The sequence below is a fragment of the Balaenoptera acutorostrata genome, chromosome 12 (genome assembly GCF_949987535.1).
Source record: "Balaenoptera acutorostrata chromosome 12, mBalAcu1.1, whole genome shotgun sequence".
Lineage (NCBI taxonomy): Eukaryota > Metazoa > Chordata > Mammalia > Artiodactyla > Balaenopteridae > Balaenoptera > Balaenoptera acutorostrata.
The window spans coordinates 69,347,090-69,370,452 of NC_080075.1; the positions used below are offsets into that span (position 1 = coordinate 69,347,090).

The 23,363-nt window shown below is 51.4% G+C and overlaps 1 protein-coding gene across 2 annotated transcripts in view; it reads left to right on the forward strand.

Annotated features, from left to right (window-relative positions):
* GALNT14 (polypeptide N-acetylgalactosaminyltransferase 14) overlaps positions 1-23,363 on the forward strand; it is a 224,394-nt gene that overhangs the window by 175,577 nt on the left and 25,454 nt on the right. Inside the window, exons 4-9 of one of the 2 annotated variants that reach the window (XM_057558278.1) lie at positions 2,746-2,813; positions 4,883-4,948; positions 5,082-5,212; positions 12,293-12,380; positions 13,153-13,237; positions 15,771-15,874. In XM_057558278.1, the coding sequence (XP_057414261.1) occupies positions 2,746-2,813; positions 4,883-4,948; positions 5,082-5,212; positions 12,293-12,380; positions 13,153-13,237; positions 15,771-15,874 (542 nt within the window). The remainder of the gene's footprint in view (positions 1-2,745; positions 2,814-4,882; positions 4,949-5,081; positions 5,213-12,292; positions 12,381-13,152; positions 13,238-15,770; positions 15,875-23,363) is intronic. The other variant, XM_007191374.2, reaches the window with a different exon arrangement.

Sequence of the window (23,363 nt, forward strand, 5' to 3'; positions counted from 1 at the left end):
TAGCCTGTGAAGTAGGTCAAGTACTAACATCACCTGCCTTTGCAAGGAAAATGTAATTACAGATGGAAATGAAGGCTGGGACCTGCCCGGTGTCTTGCTCAGGATCGCATAGTAGTAGATGGTAGAGGCTGCCCGGCCTCCCACGCTGCTGTACCTGCCATCTCTCAGGGGGCTCCGGGGGGCCCCATGGTTAGGGCGCGGCGGGCAGAAGGTGTAGACGCTGCTGGCAGCCGCCCTCTGGCAGAGAGCGAGCTGTGGATAGGAGACTCAGTTCTAGGACAATTCCCAGGACAAGTGTGACCCCGATGCGCCCATGAGGCGAGCGCTCAGTCCCCTGCGAGGCTGTGAAAGGAGAGGGCGCAGAACAGTGCAGTGGGGGTGAAGCAAGGAAAACACCGGGCCCTGGAGGAAAGGGAGGGTCGGCTTGGCTGTGGAGGGACTGGTGAGCTGTCCTGCCAGAGAACTGGTGAGACCAAAGGAGGGAGATGGAAGCCACCCAGGGTCCGGGGGATGAGGGTGGGGTGTGCAGAAGAGAGGACCCAGGGGGACCATCTGGGCCGAGCCAGGTCCCCTGGGCTGGACTTGACCTGTCTCCTTCTCCAGCCACCCCAGGCGCCCAGAGCACCTGCCCATCTCAGGCCCTCCCAGCCCCGAGTCACTTTTTCGGTGCCCCTACTATCACTCCAATTGCTCTGTTGAGAGGAGCAAAAACCAGCCAGGTGTCACCAGGAAATGGTGTAATTAGCACTTACCGCTGACGATTTCATTCTTTTTTTTTTTTTTCTTTTTTAAACCCTGGACATTTTTTATTCGCTAATCATCTCTCAGTTCAACCAGCACAGAGCTGCATGCGATTTACCTTTTGATGTTCACAGAAGAGAACTCTTGAATTTCAAAGAGCCGGCAGGGATTTGGGGAGATCGCGTGCAGAAGCTACAGCCGTAATCAAACCTCATTAGAGGGTATTCTTCCAGCAACTTTTCCCTCTCTGTCAGCCTCGCTCTCCCCATCCCTCTCTGATTAGAGGGCTGGTTGTTGGGTTTGGTGTGTTTCCTTTCGGATGATTGTGGCGAGGGTTCCCTCCCACCACCTCGTGCCCTCCCTGTCCCCACCTCCCAAAAGCGGGCTCAGGGCTTGGGGTCGGGGTTCCTCTCTCCCCCTCACACTAGTTGCCATGGTGAGAACTAAGGTTTCATAAATAAAGGTAGCTCCAGGCGAAGTTCTCCTCCTGGAAAGTCTCTGCATCCTGCTTAGAAAGGACAGCTCACCAGAAGCAGGGCTCAGGTGCGCACACGCCTCCGCCAGTGCCCATCTGAGCCCCGTCCTCAGTACACGCAGGGCGCTGGGTGCCCCACGGTGGGTGGTGTGGCCCCGGAATGTTTCTGAGGACCCATGCAGTTTGGCGTGTTCAGGAGAAGCAGGATCCAGCCATCTCAGGCCTGAAACCCGGAATGAACACAGAAACCTAACCTTGCCCTGTGGGTACAGATCCACAGCACAGGAGAGGAAGTGAAGTCAATTCAAAAATCACCACTGATGCACAAAACAGTAATAATTGCTACACTTTTTATCACTGTTATCAGCAGACACTGTGCTAAATGTTTTAGAAACATTCTCCTTTAATTCTCCCAACAGCCCTGTGAATGATAGGTACTATTATTATCCCTGTTATACAGATGGGAATACTTTACTGCACAGAGCAGTAAATTAACCTGCCCAAGATTACACAGCCTGTAGTAAGTAGCTCCTAGACCACAGGCTGCTCACATCTCCTTTGATCCTCATCATATACCCAGCGCCCAGCACATAGTAGGTGTGCATTAAACATCCCTGGAGTGCATGGTCATGGGCCAAGGCACAGCTGGACTCTGGCAGTACAGACAGTAGCTTGACAATGCCCCTGCCGCCGGGGAGGTGGCCATTTTGATGGGCCAACAAAACCAGCCCTTGGAGTCAGGCTGGCGTGAGATCCGCAGGAAGCTTCAGATACAGCTGAGGGACCCCAGAGGAGGAAGCAGTTCATTCTCACTAAGTGGCTTGGAAAGCCGCTAGAGGGGAAGTGACATTTGAATGGATCCTTGTGGCACAGGAGGGGCATTTCACGCTGTGGCAGCAGTAGGAGAATGGCCCTCGGTTGTAACAAGCAGGATGTCTCCAGATAAAGGCACTGGGCATGAGAAGGCTGGGAAGAGGGCTGGCTCCAGGTTGGGAAAAGCCTTGAAGAGCATGCTGCGGGTTTGGGGTGTAGATTGTGGGGAGCCTTTTGTCAACCTATGTACTTGCATTAGTGAGGAAAGTCACACGATCGGAGATCAGATCTATGCTTCAGAAAGCTCACTCTGGAGGTCACGGGAGGATGGCCTGACAGGTCAGGCTACTGAAAAAAAAAACAGGCAAAAGAGGTTGGATCAGGCTGGAGGTATAAGAGGTGAAGGTGATTTGAGTGATATTTTTCAAGGAAAACCAGCACATCTTGGTCACTGATGTGATGTAGGATTTCGGGGAGAGGGAGGGTCGTTGAGGGTGGCTGTGGATCTCTGGGTGCTAGGGGGGTGGTGGTGATATTCACTAAGACACAGCAGAGCTGTATCGCAGTGGCTCACAGGTGAGCAGTGTGGCTGGACAAAGCTTTTCGGTTGTTCTGAGTTTTATTCTTCAAATGCAGTGGTGTCTATTTAAAGCTCAGGTTGATACATGTATTTGCCGCTGGAAGTCATAATGATCTTTCTTCTTTCAATCTCACAGCATATTAAACCGCACCCCTATGAATCTCCTCCAGGAAATCATATTAGTCGATGACTTTAGCAATGACCGTAAGTACCATCGCTCTCCTGTGCTGTGGACACAAATGTCTGTTCCCAGCCCCTGTGTAACCAGCAGAGGTGAGGCCACTGGTTCCCTGGGGGTGGAAGAAGCCTGGGTTTGTAGTAGGTTGGAAGACATTGAGTGTCCAGGCGGGGCTCAAGAAGTACATAAACCTTACGTCTGAGAAACAATGTCTTGGGTTCTCTGCCATGAGTCTTTGAGGATCTAACCAGATCAATTCAGTAGATTCTTGATGAGGTAGGTGTGTGTATGCATGTGTGTCCCTGCCCCCAACCTACATTCCTGGACTTGAAGAGACCCCATACCTTCAAAGAGACCCTGAGCCCTGAAACAGGGTCCATGACTAGAGATTCGTCACTCATATACTCTGATAATCCACCAGCCTGGGCTGAGGCCACCTACCCTCTTCCTTTCATTCCCACGGCAGGACTCGTGGGGAGGTGAGGGTTCAGTTTTTGGGACATCCCATCACTTGGCCATGATGCAGTGAGCAGCTGCCTTCCAGCCTTCCAACCACTGGTCATTACCATCCCCTAGTCATCCTGTCCAAGAACCTGGTCCCACCCAAATTCACAATCCAAGTCCACTTTCCCCGAGAAAAGCACGTGGGAGGTTTCAGACCCCTGTGTGTTCAGTTTGACGATCAGGCACGATCATCGCAGAAACACTGTTACACTTCAGGAATGGACAGTGCTGGCGCCTCTTCCGAGAGCCGTCATCCCAGCCCCAGCGCTGCTGCAGGCAGTCGGCCACGTGCAGCCAGAACCGCCTCTTCCCAGTGACAAACCAGGGGAAGCAGGTGATGGCCACTGGGGACAGCTCCGAGTCCCAGGAGAGTGGAGCCTCTCCCCACCAGCCCTGATGCTGGAAGCTGGGCGTCGGAGCCGCTACCACCCTGGGGTCTGCTGTAGGAAGGCTGGAAACCCACACCTCTGACACAGCCTCAGAACCTTGGAAGTCATGCACAAGGGTGTTGTGCACCAGATCCAGGGTAATCAGATCGGACTTGAGTTCTGAAACTCAGTGATCTGATCTCCCTTCCCTAGTGAGAAAGGGGTTGGAGCTGGGGAGACACTCGTCCTGCTGGGAGGTAGCTGACACTGAGGCTGGAGACGGGAATGCTGCTGGATTCACTTAGAAGCAGAATAGCTTAGTGGTTAGAGCATGGCTAGATCCGAGACCTGTCACTGACTCACTCACTAGCTGTGTGCCTTGGGCAAATTATTGACCTCTATGCGCATCAGTTTCCTTGCCTATAAAATGGAGATAACAATGATATATATGGTTTATATAAGGATGAACGTGTTAGCATATTTGAAGTGCTTAGAACAGCACCTGGCTCCGAGGAAGCCCCTGTAAGTCTTTGTGGTCACTCTGTAGAGTCCAGGCCCAAGCAGAGAGGCTGAGGTTGGCCAACCAGTGAAGCAAAATCAAAACTTATGATGTGGAGTTCAGAGCCAAGGAGTGCTAGGGCAGGCAGGCACGCCAGGGCGACCCAGGGTGAATGCCTAGGAGGGGTCTCTTGCCTATCCCAGCACATTTCCCTGCATGGTGGAGAGCTGAACCAGCTCTGGGTGACGGGATACACCGGACGGATCCCCTAACAAATAGGGTCTCCTGTACTGAGTCCATGAACTGAAAGGAAACTCCAAAATTTGTCTCACCCATTCTCTGGCCTCCCAGTGGCTTTTTATCAGGCCCCACGTAAGTGAATAGGACTCTGATCATGCTTTGAATGATCTATAAAAAGGCAGAAATGTCCCCAGGTGACCATGCCAAGATTTCCCATCTGGCAGTGTTCCAGCAAGTACGCAGGTGCCACTGTGTGACTGACCTGCTCCAAAGTGGCCCCCTTGCGGCCACTTTGCACAGACTGGGCCACGTTGTATTTTGCTAGCTGTGGTCAGTCAGCCCCTTCCAAAGCCCACAAGCACCCTGGCATCAAGACAGGGCACCGCGGTTGGGGGCGGGGACGGCAGGCAGGGCTGCCTCACCTACTCCGCCGGCTCACCTCCACCCCCAGGCGCTCAATCCACGTGACCTCTTGTCTTTGCAGCCGAGGACTGCAGAGAGCTCATCAAGCTACCCAAGGTGAAATGCTTACGCAATAACGAGCGGCAAGGTGGGTCTGTGCTGCTGGGCGGGGCCGGGGTGGGGGTGGGGGTGGGGGTGGGATGCATTTGGGCGTGTGTTCTGTGTGGTCCCAGACGATGGAGCGACGCTGGCGCCCACTCGGCCGATTGTCCCTCCTGCAGGTCTGGTGCGGTCCCGCATCCGGGGTGCTGATGCTGCCCAGGGCACCACCCTGACTTTTCTCGACAGCCACTGTGAGGTGAACAGGGACTGGCTCCAGCCCCTGCTGCACAGGGTCAAAGAGGTGAGCGAGGTGGGTTCCGTGCCCCCCGCTTTGCTAAGCTCAGGACTTCACGTATGCCCTCAATCCCTCGGGGGGTGGGTGGGACAGATTGCTGTCCCCATTTTATAGATGAGGAGAATGGGGGAGAGTGGCCTTCCCCGGGGTCGCCCAGCAGGCAGCGGTGGAACAAAGCCCAGGACCTCGTCTTTGCATCACACTGTCACCCACAGCAGGCCTGCAGGTGGGGCTGCCGATGGCTGGTACGTGACACACGCAGCTTCCTGGCCAAGAGGACTGCCCAGAACGATTTCTCCCAGACGTTAGAAAGTTCCAGAAAGGGAGTCCTGATGAGTGTCATTTGTGAAAAGGAGGCAGTGGGATTAACCAGGCCTCATAACGCAAATCCTGAGGCTTCTGACTTATCTCCAGCCACGTGTCACCCTCATCCAAAGGCCAAGGTGGGAGCGGGGGGTTCCTTGCCTCTGTCTGCCCTTAAATTACTCTGGAACTCTGTCTGCTTTCTCTCTCTGGGTCTCAGTTATTCCTCTTGAAATTTTTAAAAAAATTTTTAATAATTTTCCCATCATTATTTTATATTCCCAAAAATCCATCCACCCCTCCCCTGCCTTGATCTGCAGAAAGCACTGCATGCTTAGATGCCAGTGTCTGTGACTAGCATTTATGCTGTTGATTTCCTCCGTGAGTTACTGTCTCCTGCAGCTGCTCTGTGAAGTGGGAAGCCGGGTATTTTTAACATACCCATTTCACAGGTGAGGATACAGCCTCCGGGAGAATCATATAATTTGGGCTGATATTTCCTAGCTGGTACCGCCAACACCAGGGCCCTCAGTGTTGCCTCAACAGCATCTCCCCTGTGCTGTGGTTATTTCCTTCTCACTCTTCAAGGTGGCTCCTTGACTCCTATTGCAAAATGACGGTTTTGAGGATGAAAGAATTGAGATGTGTGAACTGCTCAGAGTACTAAGAAATCCTTACCAACTTTGTTCATCCGTTGAGAGAACCTCGGTGGGTGTACAAAGTTCCCACACCTGGGCCTAGATGTTAAAACCCATCCCGTGCCCACTTTCTCTGAGATCGGGAGGGCTCGTATAAGTGTGTGATGTAACCAGGTGAAGAGGTCTGGATGGAGACATAGTCGGTTATGAGCAGACCATTCTGTTGAGGGGCTTGGCCCGGCGCTGGAGGCCCTTCCGCGTCCTCCCCTCCCTTTGTGCTCCGTCTACACATGCAGCAAGCCTCCCCAGTCTAACACTCTTACAAAGCTAGACTGCTCCTCCTCCCTGACCGTGCCCGACATGCCCACTGCTTCATCTCCCTCCAAGCCCCTCCTGTCCCTGGATGCCCTTCCCCTCCTCTCCACAACCCCCTTGCTCTCCAGGGCATCACCCATGTCTCCCCTCCTCCAGGAAGTCTTTCCTGACTGCGTGGCCAGCTGGGATCACTCCCAGCAAGAATTGCCCACTTAACCCTACAATTTCCTTTTCTGGGTTTAGTTCTCTGTCTCCCTTAACAGACGACAAACCCAGGGCGGCACCGTCACCTCACTGTGGTCACAGAGTAAGGTGCTCAGAGTTTGGAAATGATAATAATACGAAACTAGATGCAACGGGAAGTGATAAGGTTGGAATAGGAGGAAAACGGGCTCGCTTCATGCCTCTAAGTTAACTACCAGACATTTATCGAACACCTATTTTGGGCAGAGTTTCGAGGGAGAGTTGGGATGGACCATGGAAAAGGAATCCACACCCTGCTTTCTTCCCCAGCCCAGAAACTCTTTTTTTTTTTTTAAACATCTTTATTGGAGTATAATTGCTTTACAATGGTGTGTTAGTTTCTGCTTTATAACAAAGTGAATCAGTTATACATATACATATATCCCCACATCTCTTCCCTCTTGTGTCTCCCTCCCTCCCACCCTCCCTATTCCACCCCTCTAGGTGGTCACAAAGCACCGAGCTGATCTCCCTGTGCTATGTGGCTGCTTCCCACTAGCTATCTCTTTTACATTTGGTAGTGTATATATGTCCATGCCACTCTCTCACTTTGTCCCAGCTTACCCTTCCCCCTCCCCGTGTCCTCAAGTCCATTCTTAGTAAACCCGGAAACTCTTCAAACCATGTTGTTTAGGGTTTTCATGGAGGTTTGTTTACATAGGCATGGTTGATGAAATCATTGGCCATTGGTGGTTGAGCTCAATCTCCAGCGTCTCTCCTCTCCTTGGAGGTAGGGGGCAAATGGGGAAGGGAATGTGAGGGGGTTGGGCATGGGGCTGCAATTTCCAGCCCTTTAATCACATGGTTGGTTCCTCTGGGAACCAACCCCCCCTCCTCCAAGAGTCACCTCATTAGTATGAACTCAGATATAGTGAAAAAGGCTTATTATGAGAACAAAAGATACTCCTGTCACCCCCAATCAGTCAGGAAATTCCAAGAGTTTTAGGAGGAACAAAGGCTAAATTCAGATTTCTTTTCATATCACAACATCACAGTATATACCACATTTTGTTTATCCACTCACCCACTGATGGACATTTGGGTTGTTTCTGCCTTTTTACCATTGTGAATAATGCTGCTGCAAACATTTGTGTACAGGTTTTCCTCTGAGTACCTGCTTTCAATTCTTTGGGGTGCATACCAAGGAGTGGAATTGCTGGGTTGTGTGGTAATTCGGTGTTTGACCTATAAGGACCTCCAGGCTGATGTGTCCCTGCAGGATGCTTTCCTTGGGCGGCCTTAATGAACCTGGAGGCCCTTTCCTTCCCCGTGGCGCTGAGTCCATCTCTGAAGCCCTCTTTGAAAAAATGCTCTCTTGTGTATCCCTGCACAGCAATCCTCCTATAGGAGTCATGTGGCCCCAAGAGTGGGCTCAGCCCCCCAGGCCAAGCTCCCGGTCCCCACCACTGTCTGACCTAAAGCTTTCATGGCAGAGGATTGCTCAGACAAACCCCAGACTGTGGTCCCACCCTCACCTGCAGAGGTTTTCACCAGACCCCGACTCTTGATGACGAGATGGTTCTGCTGAGACATCCCCTTCAGGATGGGGAGTGTGGGCGTGTGTCAGCCTCTGTTTCCACGTGTCTTCGTACGTGTCTCATCTCAGAGTAAAACGTGATTTGATCTTGTGAGTGGAAGTGGAAATTTTAAGCTGTAATTGGAGTTTGGGATTTTCAAAAATAGAAAGAGATAAGAAAGAGGTTGGGCTTGAGCTGTCAGAAGCTGTCCTCAGCTGGTGTTTTCCACATGGAAAATCTCCTTGATTTCCCTTCCTTCCCTTCAATTACATGATGATACTTGAAACAAGCACCAAGTTGTTAGGCTTTTTTAAACAGAGGCTTCTTCCCTGCCACCCTTATCTACATATTCCTTTAGTAGGAAAAAAAAGATTTTAAGAAATTTCAATCCCTGTAGCATTTGGCAAATTGATATAAATAATGGCTTACATATGCTTCAAAGCCCTTTCACATGCTTCCTTTCTTGTTCCTTCCAAAAGCCCTGTTAGGAAGGCAGGAGAGTTTTGCAAATGATAATTTGCCTTTGCTTCATAGATGAAGAAACAGAGTTGCTCAGAGTGTGCTGATTTGCTTAAGGTCAAATGTATTCTAGATGTCAGAACCAGAATGGGAACCCAGGTCCCTGGCCCCCCTCCTGCTCCCCCATCCCTCCCTCCAGGCTAACAGAGACCCCACATTGTACTCCTCTGCTCTTCTGTCCACCACCTTCCCTAGACAGCAAGGTCTTATTCATCTTTGTACCATCCACAGTCCCTAAACCATAGTAGGTGCTCAGTGATGCTGGTGGATGCAATGAGTGAATGGTCGTCTCTAGAAGTGTTTTGATTGCCCGTTTACAATGTGGTTTTAATTATATGAGATGGTGGAGGAAGAAGAGAGGTATGACTGGAGGGGTGATTGATGGCCATTGGCTCTCAGTGGGGCTTGGGGCTTGGATTTGTGTCGGGGAGGGGGAGGGCGTGTTGTTCTGGATCTGCCGGGGATTTCACCAGCTGCCGTTTGAGCTTACCTGTGGACCTAGCCTTAAAGATAAAGCCACTGGAGCACACAGGTGGGGACCTGCAGTGGGTCTGGGCATCTTTATGGAGAGTCCATCCATCCCTGAGCCTGTGTGAGGAGAGGCCATCTTGCTCAGCTGTAATTGATCCACCGGCTTTGCCTCTAGCCATTGACAGTGCCCTCAGAGAGAGTTCATAGCTGCCCTCTTTTAGCCAATGCCAGCTGAACACCTGCTGCCCAGCCAGCTCTGGCCTGGGGCTGAGGGATACAGAAGTGGAGCAGATATGACCCCCAGGGTCACTCAGGGAGGTTTGTGTCCTGTCTTCGAGGGGTCATGTCTAACGTCTCCTGCAGCCCCCTCTTAAGGTTGGCTCCACACAGCACTTAGCCCCAAACATCCCTCTCTGCCTATCTGGCCTCCATGACTCTGAGCCAAGCAGCTGTCACACCCGAGTTGTGGAAGGACAGAAACCCTCAGAACTTACAGAAGAGTACCCCGGAGTCTGTCATAGCCCTGGAGGCAGAGCCCATGGGTGGCTTCTGGGGAAGCCTGTGGCCAAGGTCCAGCATTTTATTTTGCCTTGCAGTTTCCAAATATTGAGGAAAGATTAAAAAAAAACAGGATTGCAGTTTGGGGTCCCCAAGACCACACTCAGGCTCAATAATTCACTAGAAGGACTGGGAACTTGGCAAAGATGCTACACGCAAAGTTACTGTTTATTACCGCCAGGGGATCTGGATTAAAATCAGCAGCGGGAAGAGGTGCACGGGGGGAGTTCCGGGCACGATCGTGCAGTTGTCCCCCCCCCCAGTGCTGGTGTGCGGGCAGCACTTGCTGCCCCCAGCCAGGGTGTGTGGCAATATGCACGGAGTGTTGCCAAACAGGGGAGTCCACCCGAGCCTTGGTGTCCAGGGTTTTTATTGGAGGTCAGTCACATAGACGTGGCTAATCACCGCCACGGTTTCCATGCCCCTCCAGAGGTCAAGTTGAGTTGGCACCCCGTGACCCAAGGCCATCACCACAAATCTCACCGTTAGCATAGACTATCTGGTGTAACCCCAGGGTCCCAGGTAAACAGAGACACTTTTATAGGCAGAACATGCCAAGGGCTTAGAAGTTACCTCTCCGGAGTTGGGCAAGGGCTAAACGTATCTTTAGGTTAATCCTTTATGGCACAAGGGTTTTTACCTAAAGACTCAGTGAAGCTGTAGAGGCCCAAACTCAGCAGACAAAGGCAAAAAGAGGACTTTGTCAGACCCACAGAAGAAGATCAGTCTCTGAACTTCTGAGAACATTTCAGAATTCAAGTCAGGAGAATGTCTTTGAGGTGTGTCTCTGTGGAGATATTGGTGTGGGTGGTGGATGGTTGTGCATGCATGCAGTGTGCATATACACACGGACACATGGTGACAGTGGCCCCAGAGCACTGTGGCAGCTGGGCAGGTGCTGTACAGGAAGCATCTGTGCACATCCCAGAGGGGGAAGCAATGCATTGAAAATGAGCATTTCCTTCCACGGGAAATTGGAACTTCAGTTGGCTTCAGAGGCACCTTGGCACCGTGGAGATGAGTTGTGTGTGGAGGCCCAGGGCCAGATTAAGTCTGTGAATGTCAAGGCGGGTGCTCGGTGAATCTGAGCTTAAAATTAGAAGACGGCCTTATTTATGGGAGAGATTGAACCAGGAAATTAAATGACTGCAAGAGAAACAGAAGTTCCTGCCCATGCTGACCAGGGGTGGTAGGTGCGAAGGATTGGAAAAGTGGTCCTGCCTTGTAGGCCCAGTCCTGTTGTCTCCTCCCAGCTGCTGGATTCCCATTCAGCCACTGAGTCTCCTGGTCACAGCTCAATTATCCTGCCCATGGGAGCCCAGTTTCCCCTCCTGCATACCAGTACGGGAGTGTTCATCCAGAATCAAGGAACATTTTAAAAACATATGCAATGCCTTGATGGCCCCCAAGAACTGGTGAATTTGTCTTGAAGATTTTGAAACTGTCCCCTCGATGACTTTGATGCTTATCAGCGGGGTAGCCTGGGGGAAGTAGCAAGCAATGAAGCCGGAAAGCTAGAAACAGGCCTGTTTTTGATGGTCTTGGATGCCAGGCTAAGGAGTTTGAACCTTATCTTCAAGGCAATTCAAGTTTTTAGCTGTTGAGCTACAGAGTGAGATTTGAAAGACAACTCTGTCAGCCACCTGTAGAATGAAAGGGAAAGCGGTGAGATGAGGATGGGGAGGAGCTGGGAGTCCACTGCCGTGTTCGCCAGGCTCGAGGGGATAAGGGAGAGTCAGCATCCATTCAGAAAAGCAGTTTTAGAGTTACAGTCAGCAGGATTGATCCAGTTGATGGGCAGAGGTGTAGCTTCTTAAGTTAGTGCTGGGGAGGAAGGGGGGATATGTTGACAGAAATAGGGAACCAAGGGAAGGAGCGTGTGTGGGGAGAAGATGGTGAGGGCACCACTGAAGGGCTGTGTGCGTCCACATGGAGGGGCCGGCGGTGTACTGGATCCACCCGAGTCTGGAAGTGAGGAGCAACGTCAGGGCTGGATGTACAGACTTGATTATCACAGGTGACGACTGAAGTTAGGAATTTCTGGAGATGCTACGCATCAACTTGACCGTGAACCATAGGCGTAGACATTAAGTATTGGGAAATTCCCACTGTGGAGGTGTGGCTTTGCTTCTTGGAGCTGCAGGCTCGAGGCCACCTTCCTGGCTGACTGTGTCCTCTGCCTCCTGAGAGCCCCGTGGCACTGAAGGACTTCAGGGCTCCCCTTCTTCCTGATGTCCCTTTTCTCAGTGTGCAGCACGCTCCAGCCAGCCTCCCCGTGTCTCCACCATGACTACGTGGCCATGAGAAGGCGCCCAGGAGTAAAGGAAAGGCTCTTAGCATTGTAGGCATCGTAACTAGAGAGGTCACGTGTCTGTTGGCCCATTTTATAGATGAGAACATTGAGATCCAGAGAGGAAAGTTCTCAGTCAAGGCCCTGAACCCAGTCTCCGGCCCTCCCAGGGCGAGGCCCTACCGAGCCCCGGCCTGGCTCCCTTATGGCCATCTGAGCGTGCAGGCCTTCTGTTTTACAGGACTACACGCGGGTGGTGTGCCCCGTGATCGATATCATCCACCTGGACACCTTCAACTACATCGAGTCGGCCACAGAACTTAGAGGGGGTGAGTGGGGCTAACGCCCTTGCCCAGGAAGGACTTTCTTTTTCTCCTAGTCGTTGCTGCCAAGGGGGAAAGTGAGAAAAATCTCCTAGTGGTTTGTCTGGAACCTCCAGCCCTGTATCCTGTAATGTCAGTAGCTCCAGGGTGGCCCTCACCATGGGCACTGTGAATGGAAGGGCCGGGGAGGGGCCAGGTCACTCCCAGCCCCCTGAGCTCTAGCTCCAACATGGGGTCACTCCAGGGCCTGAGGATTCAAGGGAAGCAAGGGCCCCCCTCCAATGTGGGGCCTGAATTGTTCCAGCATCTCAGCATTGGGTGCCTCCCTCTCCTCGAGGCCTACCACAGTTCTGCCCAGGGCTGAGTGCTGGCTCCTCAAGATGGATTTGGGGTGATTCAGCCCCTCACAGACCTCCTGCTTACACGCCCCCACTCCCGAGACTCTTGGCCAGGGGCCACACTCCATAACTGTCCATCATGTCCCCCTTGGGTCCCACTCTTGGGCTCTGTCAACTCCCACTCTTTATCCTGTGCCCTTTGTTCCCTAAGTCCACCCAGCAGAGAAGGCTCAGAGAGGCAGTAGTGGGTAGAGAAAGAAGGAAGCCGTGGAAGGGAAATCAGGAAGCTCTGTTGCCGACCAGCTTAGGTGAGACCTGTTATCCCTGGGACCACCTGGGAAACTGGGTATGTTCTTGAGCTTCTAGTAAAGGGACGGAATGAGCAAGGTCTGCAGGTACATCAGAGAGACCAAGTCAGCCATGCGGATGCTGTGTTTCAGGGTTTGACTGGAGCCTCCACTTCCAATGGGAGCAGCTCACACCAGCGCAGAAGGCTCGGCGCCTGGACCCCACTGAGCCCATTAGGTGAGTCAGGGCAAGGGTTGGGGGCGGCAGATTCATAACTACTTGGCCCTTCCCACTGTCACGTGGTATAGGGAAGCAGTCCACGTGAGGTGCTCGAACGATTGGGCAGAAACCAAGAGGTCCCTTTGCCAGGCCAGCACCGCCTTTGCCCTTATTTTAGGAGGTTTGCATCCTCATGGAGACTTCTGCTGAAGGGATGGGGGCCGGTGGAGACCTGTGCTGAGGACTTGCCCAGCGCTGTCCACCCACGCACATGCCATGTCAATACTTACGCTTCCAGCTAAGCATTGGAGGGTCCCAGATGGTCCCGTTTGAGCCTCTGACAAGGGAAAAGATGGTTCCTTAGCCCTCAGGTGCTGGATGTCAGGATTCGGCCCAGGTAGGTCGAGTGAGCCGTTGCTGTAAGCAGAGGCTGCTGTCGAGGCATGGCCGCTGCTATGTACTAACACACGCGACTGCCGTGTCCCACGCAAGAACACGACAGGGGCGTCAGCCCTGGGCTGCCTTTGCGGTGCTGCAGATGGCTTTGTCCTCATCTACATTCTCACTTCCAGACCCCATTGTGACCCACAGCACAGTGGCCAGATGGCCGCCTGGGGTTCAGGCCCATCTGAGGGCTCGGCGTAGAGTAGAGCACAGGGGTCCACCCAGCGGTGTCTGCATCGTGTGTGCGGCTTCAGTGTTTCCAAGACTGGAGGGTGCATGTGTCCCAGACCTGCTGGGAACCTCCAAGCTAAAACTTTCCTGCCTCCAGTGCAACGTCAGGAGGCCAGCAAGTGCTTGAGGATGTGGAGAGAAGACCACGGGACGGGGATTGCTCCTGCCGGGGTTGCAGGGGGACTCTGAGCTCTTCAGGGGCAACTCGGGGCCTGCCATAGAGTAAATGTTTGATCATTTTCATTGAACTAACTTAAGTCAAACTGAGACTCAAAGGGCTGTGAAGAGCTGAGTGGTGACACTCAGACAAACGGTGGGAATTGGGAGAACTTTGCAGTGGGACCTCTGTCGCATCTACCTGCCAGCCCCTCCTCCCTCCTCCAGCTTTCATGATCTGGAGTGATGCCGAGAGGGAGGTTGGAGCCACGTGGCAATGCCAGATAGTGCCATTCGCTCCTAAAGGGAGAGCAGAACCTTCTCACCGTCCTCAGGGCCATGCAGCACACACCAGTGCCTCGGTTACTTGCTGCCAGAAGTGTCTGATGTGGCAGTGGACCTGGACAAAGTCAAGGACAAGGCGGTGATGGTACAGCTGCCTCTGAGTGTCCCTCCTCTGTCCCAGGGGTAGGGTTTTCGGGGCAGGTTCTCTTCTTGTGGGAATATCTCTGCTCATCAGAGGACAAGTGTTTCCCAGAGGATAGTAGGGTGTCGTGGCATCGGGAGACCGAGCTTCTGACCTGCTCCCCGTCAACTAACTGTCTGACATGGAAGAAAACGCCCTTCGCCCTCTGGACCCACTGAATGAGGGGCCAGGTCCCGGAGGGCTTGCCACCACCCCACCCGAGCTGTTGATTCTTGCAGACATGCGTCCTTGTGCTTATCGGGTTGCTTGGCTGGACTCTGCAGCCCTTTCCTTTCCAAGTGGCTTCTCTGGAATCTCTTTCAGTGGTCAAGGGGAGGGGAGCTTGGGAGAGGACTCCAAGGAAAGAGAATGAAGATGAGGGCGTGTTTGTTTACTAGGGCTGCTGCAGCAGAGTACCACAGGCTGCGTGGCTTAAACCACAGAAACATACTGTCTTGAGCTCTGGAGGCTGGAAGTCCAAGACGGAGGTGTTGGCAGGGTTGCTTCCTTCTGAGGGCTGTGCCGGACCCTCTCCTGGGCTGGCAGAGGGCCGTCTTCTCTCTGTGTCTCCTCACATTGTCGTCTCTTTGTGCATGTCTGTCTCTGCAACTACATATCCCCTTTTATAAGACACCAGTCCTATTGGATTAGGACCCACCCTAATAACCTCATTTTAACTTGATCACCTCTGTAAAGACCTTCTTTTTAAATAAGGTCACATTCTGAGGTACTCAGGGTTAGGACCTCAACATGTTTTCCGGGGGATATAACTCAATCTAGAGCAGAAGGAAAGAGAGGGAAAAAAAGAAGAGAGAGTCCAGTCTCAAGAAATGGATGTGCTGTTCACAGGTGCTGCCGCAGCCCCTCTTCCCTGCCTGGTCAGTGGCCCATGGTCCCCGCTCCCTGTCGTGGAGCTCCCGGGAGAGCCCCGCTGGGCAGGGCCTGTGGGAGAAGCCGGGGGGAGGCTCCCCAGGCCCTCTGAACAGCCGGGTCTCTGAGCAAATCCCGACTGCCCCGCAGGAGGTGTGCGGACGAGCATATTAGCCTGTCTGCAGGGTCAGGAGATTCATGGTCAAAGGGAAAAGCCCTGGGGCATGTTCCTGTGTGAGGCAAGTGGACAATGTGTCGGTCTTTCTGGAGAGGAGCGGAAACGGGAAGAATGTGGCCTCGAGGTCAGGACCACCAGGACAGAAGAACACGGCAGCAGCCCCCTTCCCACGACTGACCCTCCTACTTTTCCTTCCAAACGCACAGGACTCCAATCATAGCTGGAGGGCTCTTCGTGATGGACAAATCCTGGTTCGACTACCTGGGGAAGTATGACATGGACATGGACATCTGGGGCGGGGAGAACTTCGGTGAGTCGCTGTCTCTGCATCCAGGGGCTAGGGCGGGGGTCTCCGTGTCATTGGACCACATGTGCCTGGGATGAGGGCCAGGGAGATGGGGAGCGGGTCACTCCTTTGGGGGAAGACCACATGGGGCACCAGAGGAGTGGTTGCTGGGAGGGCGGAGGGAAGGAGGGGATTTATCCATGGGGCCACATGGATGCTGAGGACCAGGGAAACACGCCCGGATGGACCATTAGGGGGAAGTTGAGATGCAAAAGCTGGAAAGACCAAGGAGGAGCACCAAGTCTGAGGGCCAGAGGCAGGCTTGAGCTGGGAGTACTGAACTTGGGAATCTGGAGTTGGAAGGGGACTGGGGATAAAAAGGATGAGGAGGAGGATGGACAGCAACGCCATTAACATCTGGATCACATCTGTTGGCTGGTCTAGGCGTATAGCACTCGGCACTGGGTTAATGAGGAGGGTCTGGGTGAATGCTACAGAAGCCCTTATCTTTTCGCGCAGAGAAAGCCGTGGGGGAGGGGGAAGGGGCTGGGTTACGTGTTCCAGAACTGTGTAAACAGATGGCCAGGTGTGGCCGCAGTGGTGTAGGGCTGCCATGTGCAGATACAGAAGAAAGTAGTCGGAGACCCATCCCATCTAGATGATGACAATGACTGACCCTCCAGTTCCCTCGTGTGTTAAAAGTGTAACACAGGGATGCTTTGGGGGTTGCTGTGGAAATCCATTCAGGTAAATCTGTAAAACCTCTGGGCACCATGTGGACACAATACACGTTAGTTGCCATTTCTTCCCTCCAGCAGGTGAGACCTAAGAGATGACCAGCACGTAAGCTGCACCAGGCAGGGATTTGGTCTCTTTGTTCACGGCCATCTCCCTTGCCCAGTATGGTGCCTGCCACGAAGGAAGCTTCAGTAACTATTTGTTGAAAAACCGCAGGAGAACCATTGTAAAGCAATTATACTCCAATAAAGATGTTAAAAAAATAAAAAAATAAACCGCAAGAGAGGAAGAAGAAGAGTCCGGGGTGTCAGGGCCCCTTCCCCTTCCTGGGTACCGGGGAGCGTGTTTGGCACGGGCTCCCCGAGCAGTGGCGCAGGCCAGGAGAAGGATCCATGGGGCTCGTCCTGGCATTTAGCGGTAATCCCGTACATTGTCCCCTGCCCCTGTTTTCTCCTGTCCCTGTCTCCAGGATGCGTTATGGCTTTCTTCCTCAGTCATTAAGAGTTATTTCCTGGAAATTTATGGCTCTTGGCCTGACCCACAGCATCTGTTCTCCTAAACTGGACAGTGTAGAGAAATCTATCAGAAAAGTCCGTGTCCTGCCATGTGGGGGCCAGGTTGGAAGCTCGGCAAACAAAACAGAAAATCCCAGTTCCCACAAACCAAACCAAATCCCCTGACTGGGACTCAGTCCTGGGATGCCATGGGGGTCTTTGGGGTGGGGTTTGAGGGGGGATCTGCCTGCACCAGCCTGGGAGAACTTGGAGCTGGGTACACCCTTGACATTTTCAATGGGGACAAGATCTCTCTCCTTCTGGGCAGAGCCCATCAGATGTCCTAATGTTCACAGTACCTCTCATGATTCTTCCTGATGTGCTCTAGCCTTTATTCCTGTACATTGAATCCTTTCTGCAGCGCTTTTTTTTTTTTTTAACATCTTTATTGGAGTATAATTGCCTTACAATGGTGTGTTAGTTTCTGCTTTATAACAAAGTGAATCAGATATACATATACATATGTTCCCATATCTCTTCCCTCTTGTGTCTCCCTCCCTACCACCCTCCCTATCCCCCCTCCTAGGTGGTCACAAAGCACTGAGCTGATCTCCCCGTGCTATGCGGCTACTTCCCACCAGCTATCTATTTTACGTTTGGTAGTGTATATATGTCCATGCCACTCTCTCACTTTGTCCCAGCTTACCCTTCCCCCTCCCCATATCCTCAAGTCCATTCTCTAGTAGGTCTGTGTCTTTATTCCCATCTTGCCCCTAGGTTCTTCATGACCTTTTTTTTTTTTTTCTTAGATTCCATATATATGTGTTAGCATACGGTATTTGTCTTTCTCTTTCTGACTTACTTCACTCTGTATGACAGACTCTAGGTCCATCCATCTCACTACAAATAACTCAATTTCATTTCTTTTTATGGCTGAGTCATATTCCATTGTATATATGTGCCACGCCACATCTTGTTTATCCATTCATCTGTCGATGGACACTTAGGTTGCTTCCCTGTCCTGGCTATTGTAAATAGAGCTTCTGCAGCCCTTTTGATAGACAGCAGTCATCCAATCTCTGCTCGAATGCTACTTACGATGATGTGTTTGCTGCTTCACAGTATGGTAGGTTCTGTTGTTGAGAATTTTTGTGTTGAATTGTTAGAAAATTCTTCTAAGTCGAAACCCAGCTTCCATCAGTCAGGCCTTGTTCTGCCCTCTTGACCCACACAAAGTATGTGTGATCCTTCCTTTCCATGACAGCCACGTGTGGATGCAGGCAGCGTGTTATTTTCAATGATGTCACATTCTGGTCCAACCGACCAGTACCTGCTCTTTATAGCACTGTTGACACACACCTGCTCACATCCAGGGTGATCTCCTCTTGTTGGTTTCCCAGTGGTTTGGCATCACCAAGTGCTGACTGGACCAGGGAAGTAGGGAGGGGCTTCCGGAGAGGTGTGGGAGAGACATTTTACAATCCATCACAAAAGTTTTTAAATCACAAAAAAAGCACTGCAGACAGCTATCACAGGAAACACTGTTTTCTCCAATTCCAACATTCCATTATACTAAAGCCAGCTCCCAGCACTTTAAAAGTCATTTCTGGATTTTTTTTTAGCATTTTACATGCCAGAACATGCAGTGCTTTTTTTTTAAATTGAAGTATAGTTGATTTACAATGCTGTGTTAGTTTCAGGTGTACAGCAAAGTGGTTCAGTTATACGTATACATACATATTCTTTTTCAGGTTCTTTTCCATTATAGGTTATTACAAGATATTGAATATAGTTCCCTGTGCTACACAGTAGGTCCTTGTTGGTTATCTATTTCATATATAGTAGTGTGTAGATGTTAATCCCAAACTCCTAATTTATCCCTCCCCCACCCTCCACTTTCCTCTTTGGTAACCATAAGTTTGTTTTCTATGTCAGTGAATCAATTTCTGTTTCGTAAATAAGTTTATTTATATATGTTTTTTAGATTCCACAAATAAGTGATATCATATGATATTTGTCTTTCTCTGTCTGACTTACTTCACCTAGTATGATAAACTCTAGGTCCATTCATGTTGCTGCAAATGGCATTATTTCATTCTTTTTTATGGCTGAGTAATATTGCATTATATATATATACCACATCTTTATCCATTCATCTGTTGATGGACATTTAGGTTGTTTCCATGTCTTGGATATTGTGAATAGTGCTGCTATGAACATAGGGGTGCATGTATCTTTTTGAATTAGAGTTTTCGTCTTTTTCAGATATATGCCCAGGAGTGGGATTGCTGGGTAGTGTGGTAGTTCTATTTTTAGTTTTTTAAGAAGTCTCCGTACTGTTCTCCACAGTGGCTGCACCAACTTACAATCCCACCAACAGTGTAGGAGGGTTCCCTTTCTCCATACCCTCTCCAGCATTTGTTATTTGTAGACCTTTTGATGATGGCCATTCTGACCAGTGTGAGGTGGTAGCTCATTGTAGTTTTGATTTGCATTTCTCTAATAATCAGTGATGTTGAGCATCTTTTCATGTGCCTGTTGGCCATCTGTATGTCTTCTTTGGAGAAATGTCTATTTAGGTCTTCTGCCCCTTTTTTGATTGAGTTGTTTGGAGTTTTTTTGATATTGAGCTGTATGAGCTTTTTGTATATTTTGGAAATTAAGCCCTTGTCAGTCACATCGTTTGCAAATATTTCTCCCAGTCCATAGGTTGTCTTTTCATTTTATTATGGTTTCCTTTGCTGTGCAAAAGCTTATAAGTCTGATTAGGTCCCATTTGTCCACCTGCAAAGGACAGATGGTGAAGAGGGGTAAAGGAATGTGCATGTCAGAGTAAAAAATCCCAGCTCCAGTGTGTGGCAAGAGGGCCCCTTGCTTCCAAGTCCTGAAGATCCTCTCCCCTCAGCATCACTCATGTCCATCCCCCTCTCACTCTCCTAAAGGATTCTCCACCTCCAGTCTGCTCCCCTCAAAGCCATCCCCACACACTCCCGCCAAAGTGCTCTTGGAAATGCCAATCTCTCCACCCTCCCGGGTCTGGCACCCCCTGTGGCCCCTTCTTGTCCTAAAGACAAGGCCCACACCATTCCTTGACCTTGCCCACCTCCCCAGCCTTCAGTCCAGAGGCACTGACAGACCCTCCTGCGCTGCCCGGACACGCCCAGCCGTCTACAGAGACCCAGCCTCCATCCTCCACCAAGTGCCGAATGGCCACAGATCACAGCTCTGGGGCTGCCTGGCCTCCCCCAGGACTAGGACACCCTCCCTGCCCACCCTCTGCCCACTGCCCTCAGCACCCTGCTCTCCTCTCCACTCTGGTACTGGGCCCTCTCGTGTATTTGTCTGTTTTTTCTTCTGTGCCCTCCACCCTCCACCTACAAGAACACTCATCCAACTTCTCGACCTCGATGCCTGGAGCGGTGGAAACTGCTTGCTGAATGTGTGTTCAAAGCGGGAGACTGACCAGGAAGGGGGTTCAGGGTGGGAAGGACCACATGTACACCGCTCTGAGGCTCCATTTAAAGTCAGTCTCCGCGCATTAAACAGAGCCTGTGGAGAAGAACAATGGCGGGTAAAGATGTCTTTCCTTTCCCAAGACGTGGGATTTCTGTGTGTGCCAGACGTAGTTGCCTTTGTTGCACTGACTTGATTTCACAGCACAGAAGTCCATGAGATCACCGGACAAGGCTCTGGCCAGGGTGACCGGGACCATCCTCAGTGGCACGCTGCCTGGCCCGCCCATCTCACTTTCATCTGCCGGGAGCGGCCCCAAGCGGCCACTTGAAAGCCAGCCCCCGCTATGCACTCGCTATGCACTCGAGCAGCCCGACCCTGGTGCAATCATTCGCACAAAGCGTTTCTAAGAGGAGCTGAAGTGTTGATAATTACATCTGCAGTTCAGCATAGCAACAGGCTTTAGGGAAATGTGGCTTTTAGCCTTTTATTTTTCAGAAGTTGCTTTGCATTAAAATTGGATGTTTAAACTCCAATTTTCGTAACACAGGATACATGGAAAATATCTAATACATCTACTCACTTTAGCTTTTGGTCTTTAGAGGTGAAAGGAACCTGTTGCCCAGTGAAAGTGTGCGTGCGCGTGTGTGTGTGTGTGTAAGTGGTGGGGTAGGAGGTGTGCCTTTCCAAAATGGAGACCTTGGCACATATATGAAGGGAGAGTATGGGATTTCTGGATTTAAAATGGGGGATTTCTAAAGCATAGCAGATACAAAAGACAGCGCTGAGGAGAGAGATGAGGGTCTCAGAGAGAAGCTGCCACCACCAGCTCCCCCATCCCCAGAACACAGTCAAGGACATCAGGCTGTGTCAGGTTTGGCAGGCACACTCCTGTGTGTCAACATGGGCTGTGGAATCAGGCCTACGTTTGAATCCTGCAGTCATCACTAGCTGTGTGTCCTTGGGAAAGTTGCTTTACCGCACTGTTTCCAAGTCTTTAAAGTGGAGACAGTGATCCCCGTGGTAGGGGAAGGGCCTCCACCAAAATACATCCCCGCCCTAATCCCCGTGTTAGAGAAAAAATTATTCTGACACTTGTTAAAATGGTAAGAAAGACTTTATTCAGGACTCTCACAATGGGTGTCAAGGCTATCGCAATGGCAGGGCTGGGGGGTATGGGGCTCAGCTCCAAATACAACAAGAACAGGTGGGGATTTGGATCCAAGGAGCGGGGTGGGGGGCGGTGGATGGAAATTACTAAGAGGGAACATCAAAAGTGGGGGGGATAATATTCTTGAAGTGACAACATTATGAAGGAAATAGTAATGGTTAACATGGGTTAAAGGTGAGGTTGACGGGAGAGGAGAGAGGTGGTGTGATTAAAAGGGTAGCATGAGGGATCTTTGTGGTAATGAAACTCTTCTGTGTCTTTACTGGTGAATACATGGACATATGCATGTGATAAAATTGCATGAGGTAAATACACACATGCACACACACAAATTCATATACATGAAACTTGGAAACCTGAATATGATTGATGGATTGTATCAATGTGAATATCTTTGTTAAATTCATGTACTATAATTTTGCAAGACAGTACCATTAGAGAAAACCATGAAGGGTACACAGGGTCTCTATTTTATTTCTTATAATTGTTTGTGAATGTACAATCATCTCAACATTAAAAGTTTAATTTAAAAACAAAGTGGGGGGAATTCTGCTACACTGACCTAAGGCTTCTTACCAGGGTAATCAGATATGGGGGCCGGGGCAGCCTGGGGGGATGGATTCTCTAAACCGGCTTAGCAGGATTCTTGCTAAAATGGGACTCAGGCCTGACGAGGGTAGGGAACAACAGTTCACGCCTAGTCAGAGAGAGGGCGAGCCTGAGTAAAGTTTGGTCACGGAGAGCATCTTCTCACCTAGAACCTGTCAGGAGGTTACCTTACACGGCAAAAGGGAGTTTGCAGATGTGATTAAGGCTCCTGAATCTGAAGCTGGGAGAGTAGCCTGGAGTGTCCAGGTGGGCCCAGTCCAATCACGCGGGCCCTTTGCAGCAGAGAACTTTCTCCGGCTGGAGTCAGAGGAGATGTAGCGGAAGCAGTCAGAGAGGTTCGCAGCCTGGGAGGAACTGGCCTGGCTGCCACGGGTGTGAAGAGGGAGGAGCAGCGTGGATGTAGCAGGGGCCCCTGACCTACAGCCAGCGAGGAGAAGGGAACCGCGGCCCTGCGACCGCGAGGAACTGGCTTCTGCAAACAACCTGAGTCAACTCGAAAGCTTCAGAGCCCCCAGAAGGGAACCTGATCCTGCTGACATCTTGATCGCGGCCTGGAGAGACCCTCAGCAGAGGGCCCAACCAAACCCACGCTAGGTTGGTGTGGTAATTTGTTACGGCAGCAGTAGAAACATGCTCCCAGGGCCACTGTGAAGACGAATGAGGCCCCGAGCAGTGGCCTGGCCTCGCCTTCGGGCTGCGGGCGAGCGGGTTTGTCAGAGGAGCGCTGTGTCACGCCCGCGGGAACAGTGGGTCCCTCTCGCTTTCTCTTTCGGCCTCACCCTTTCCAGGCTCAGGGGCTCAAGATGAGAGAAGTGGCCTCATCTGGGAAGAGCATCCAAGTCTGATGAAAAGTCATCTTTCCCCCCGCAGGTGGGGCTGCTTGCTAAGCCCCAGGCCCAGGTGCGGTCCCTCAAGGCCATCCTTTTCCAGAGGGACTGTGGAGAGGTAAAGGGTGCCGCCGTGACCTTCGCAGCTGGACAGCCCGTGGTGACCAGGGTGGGCCTGTGGTTACTGCTTGTTCAGAAGTCAGGGACCTGGATGCAACCTT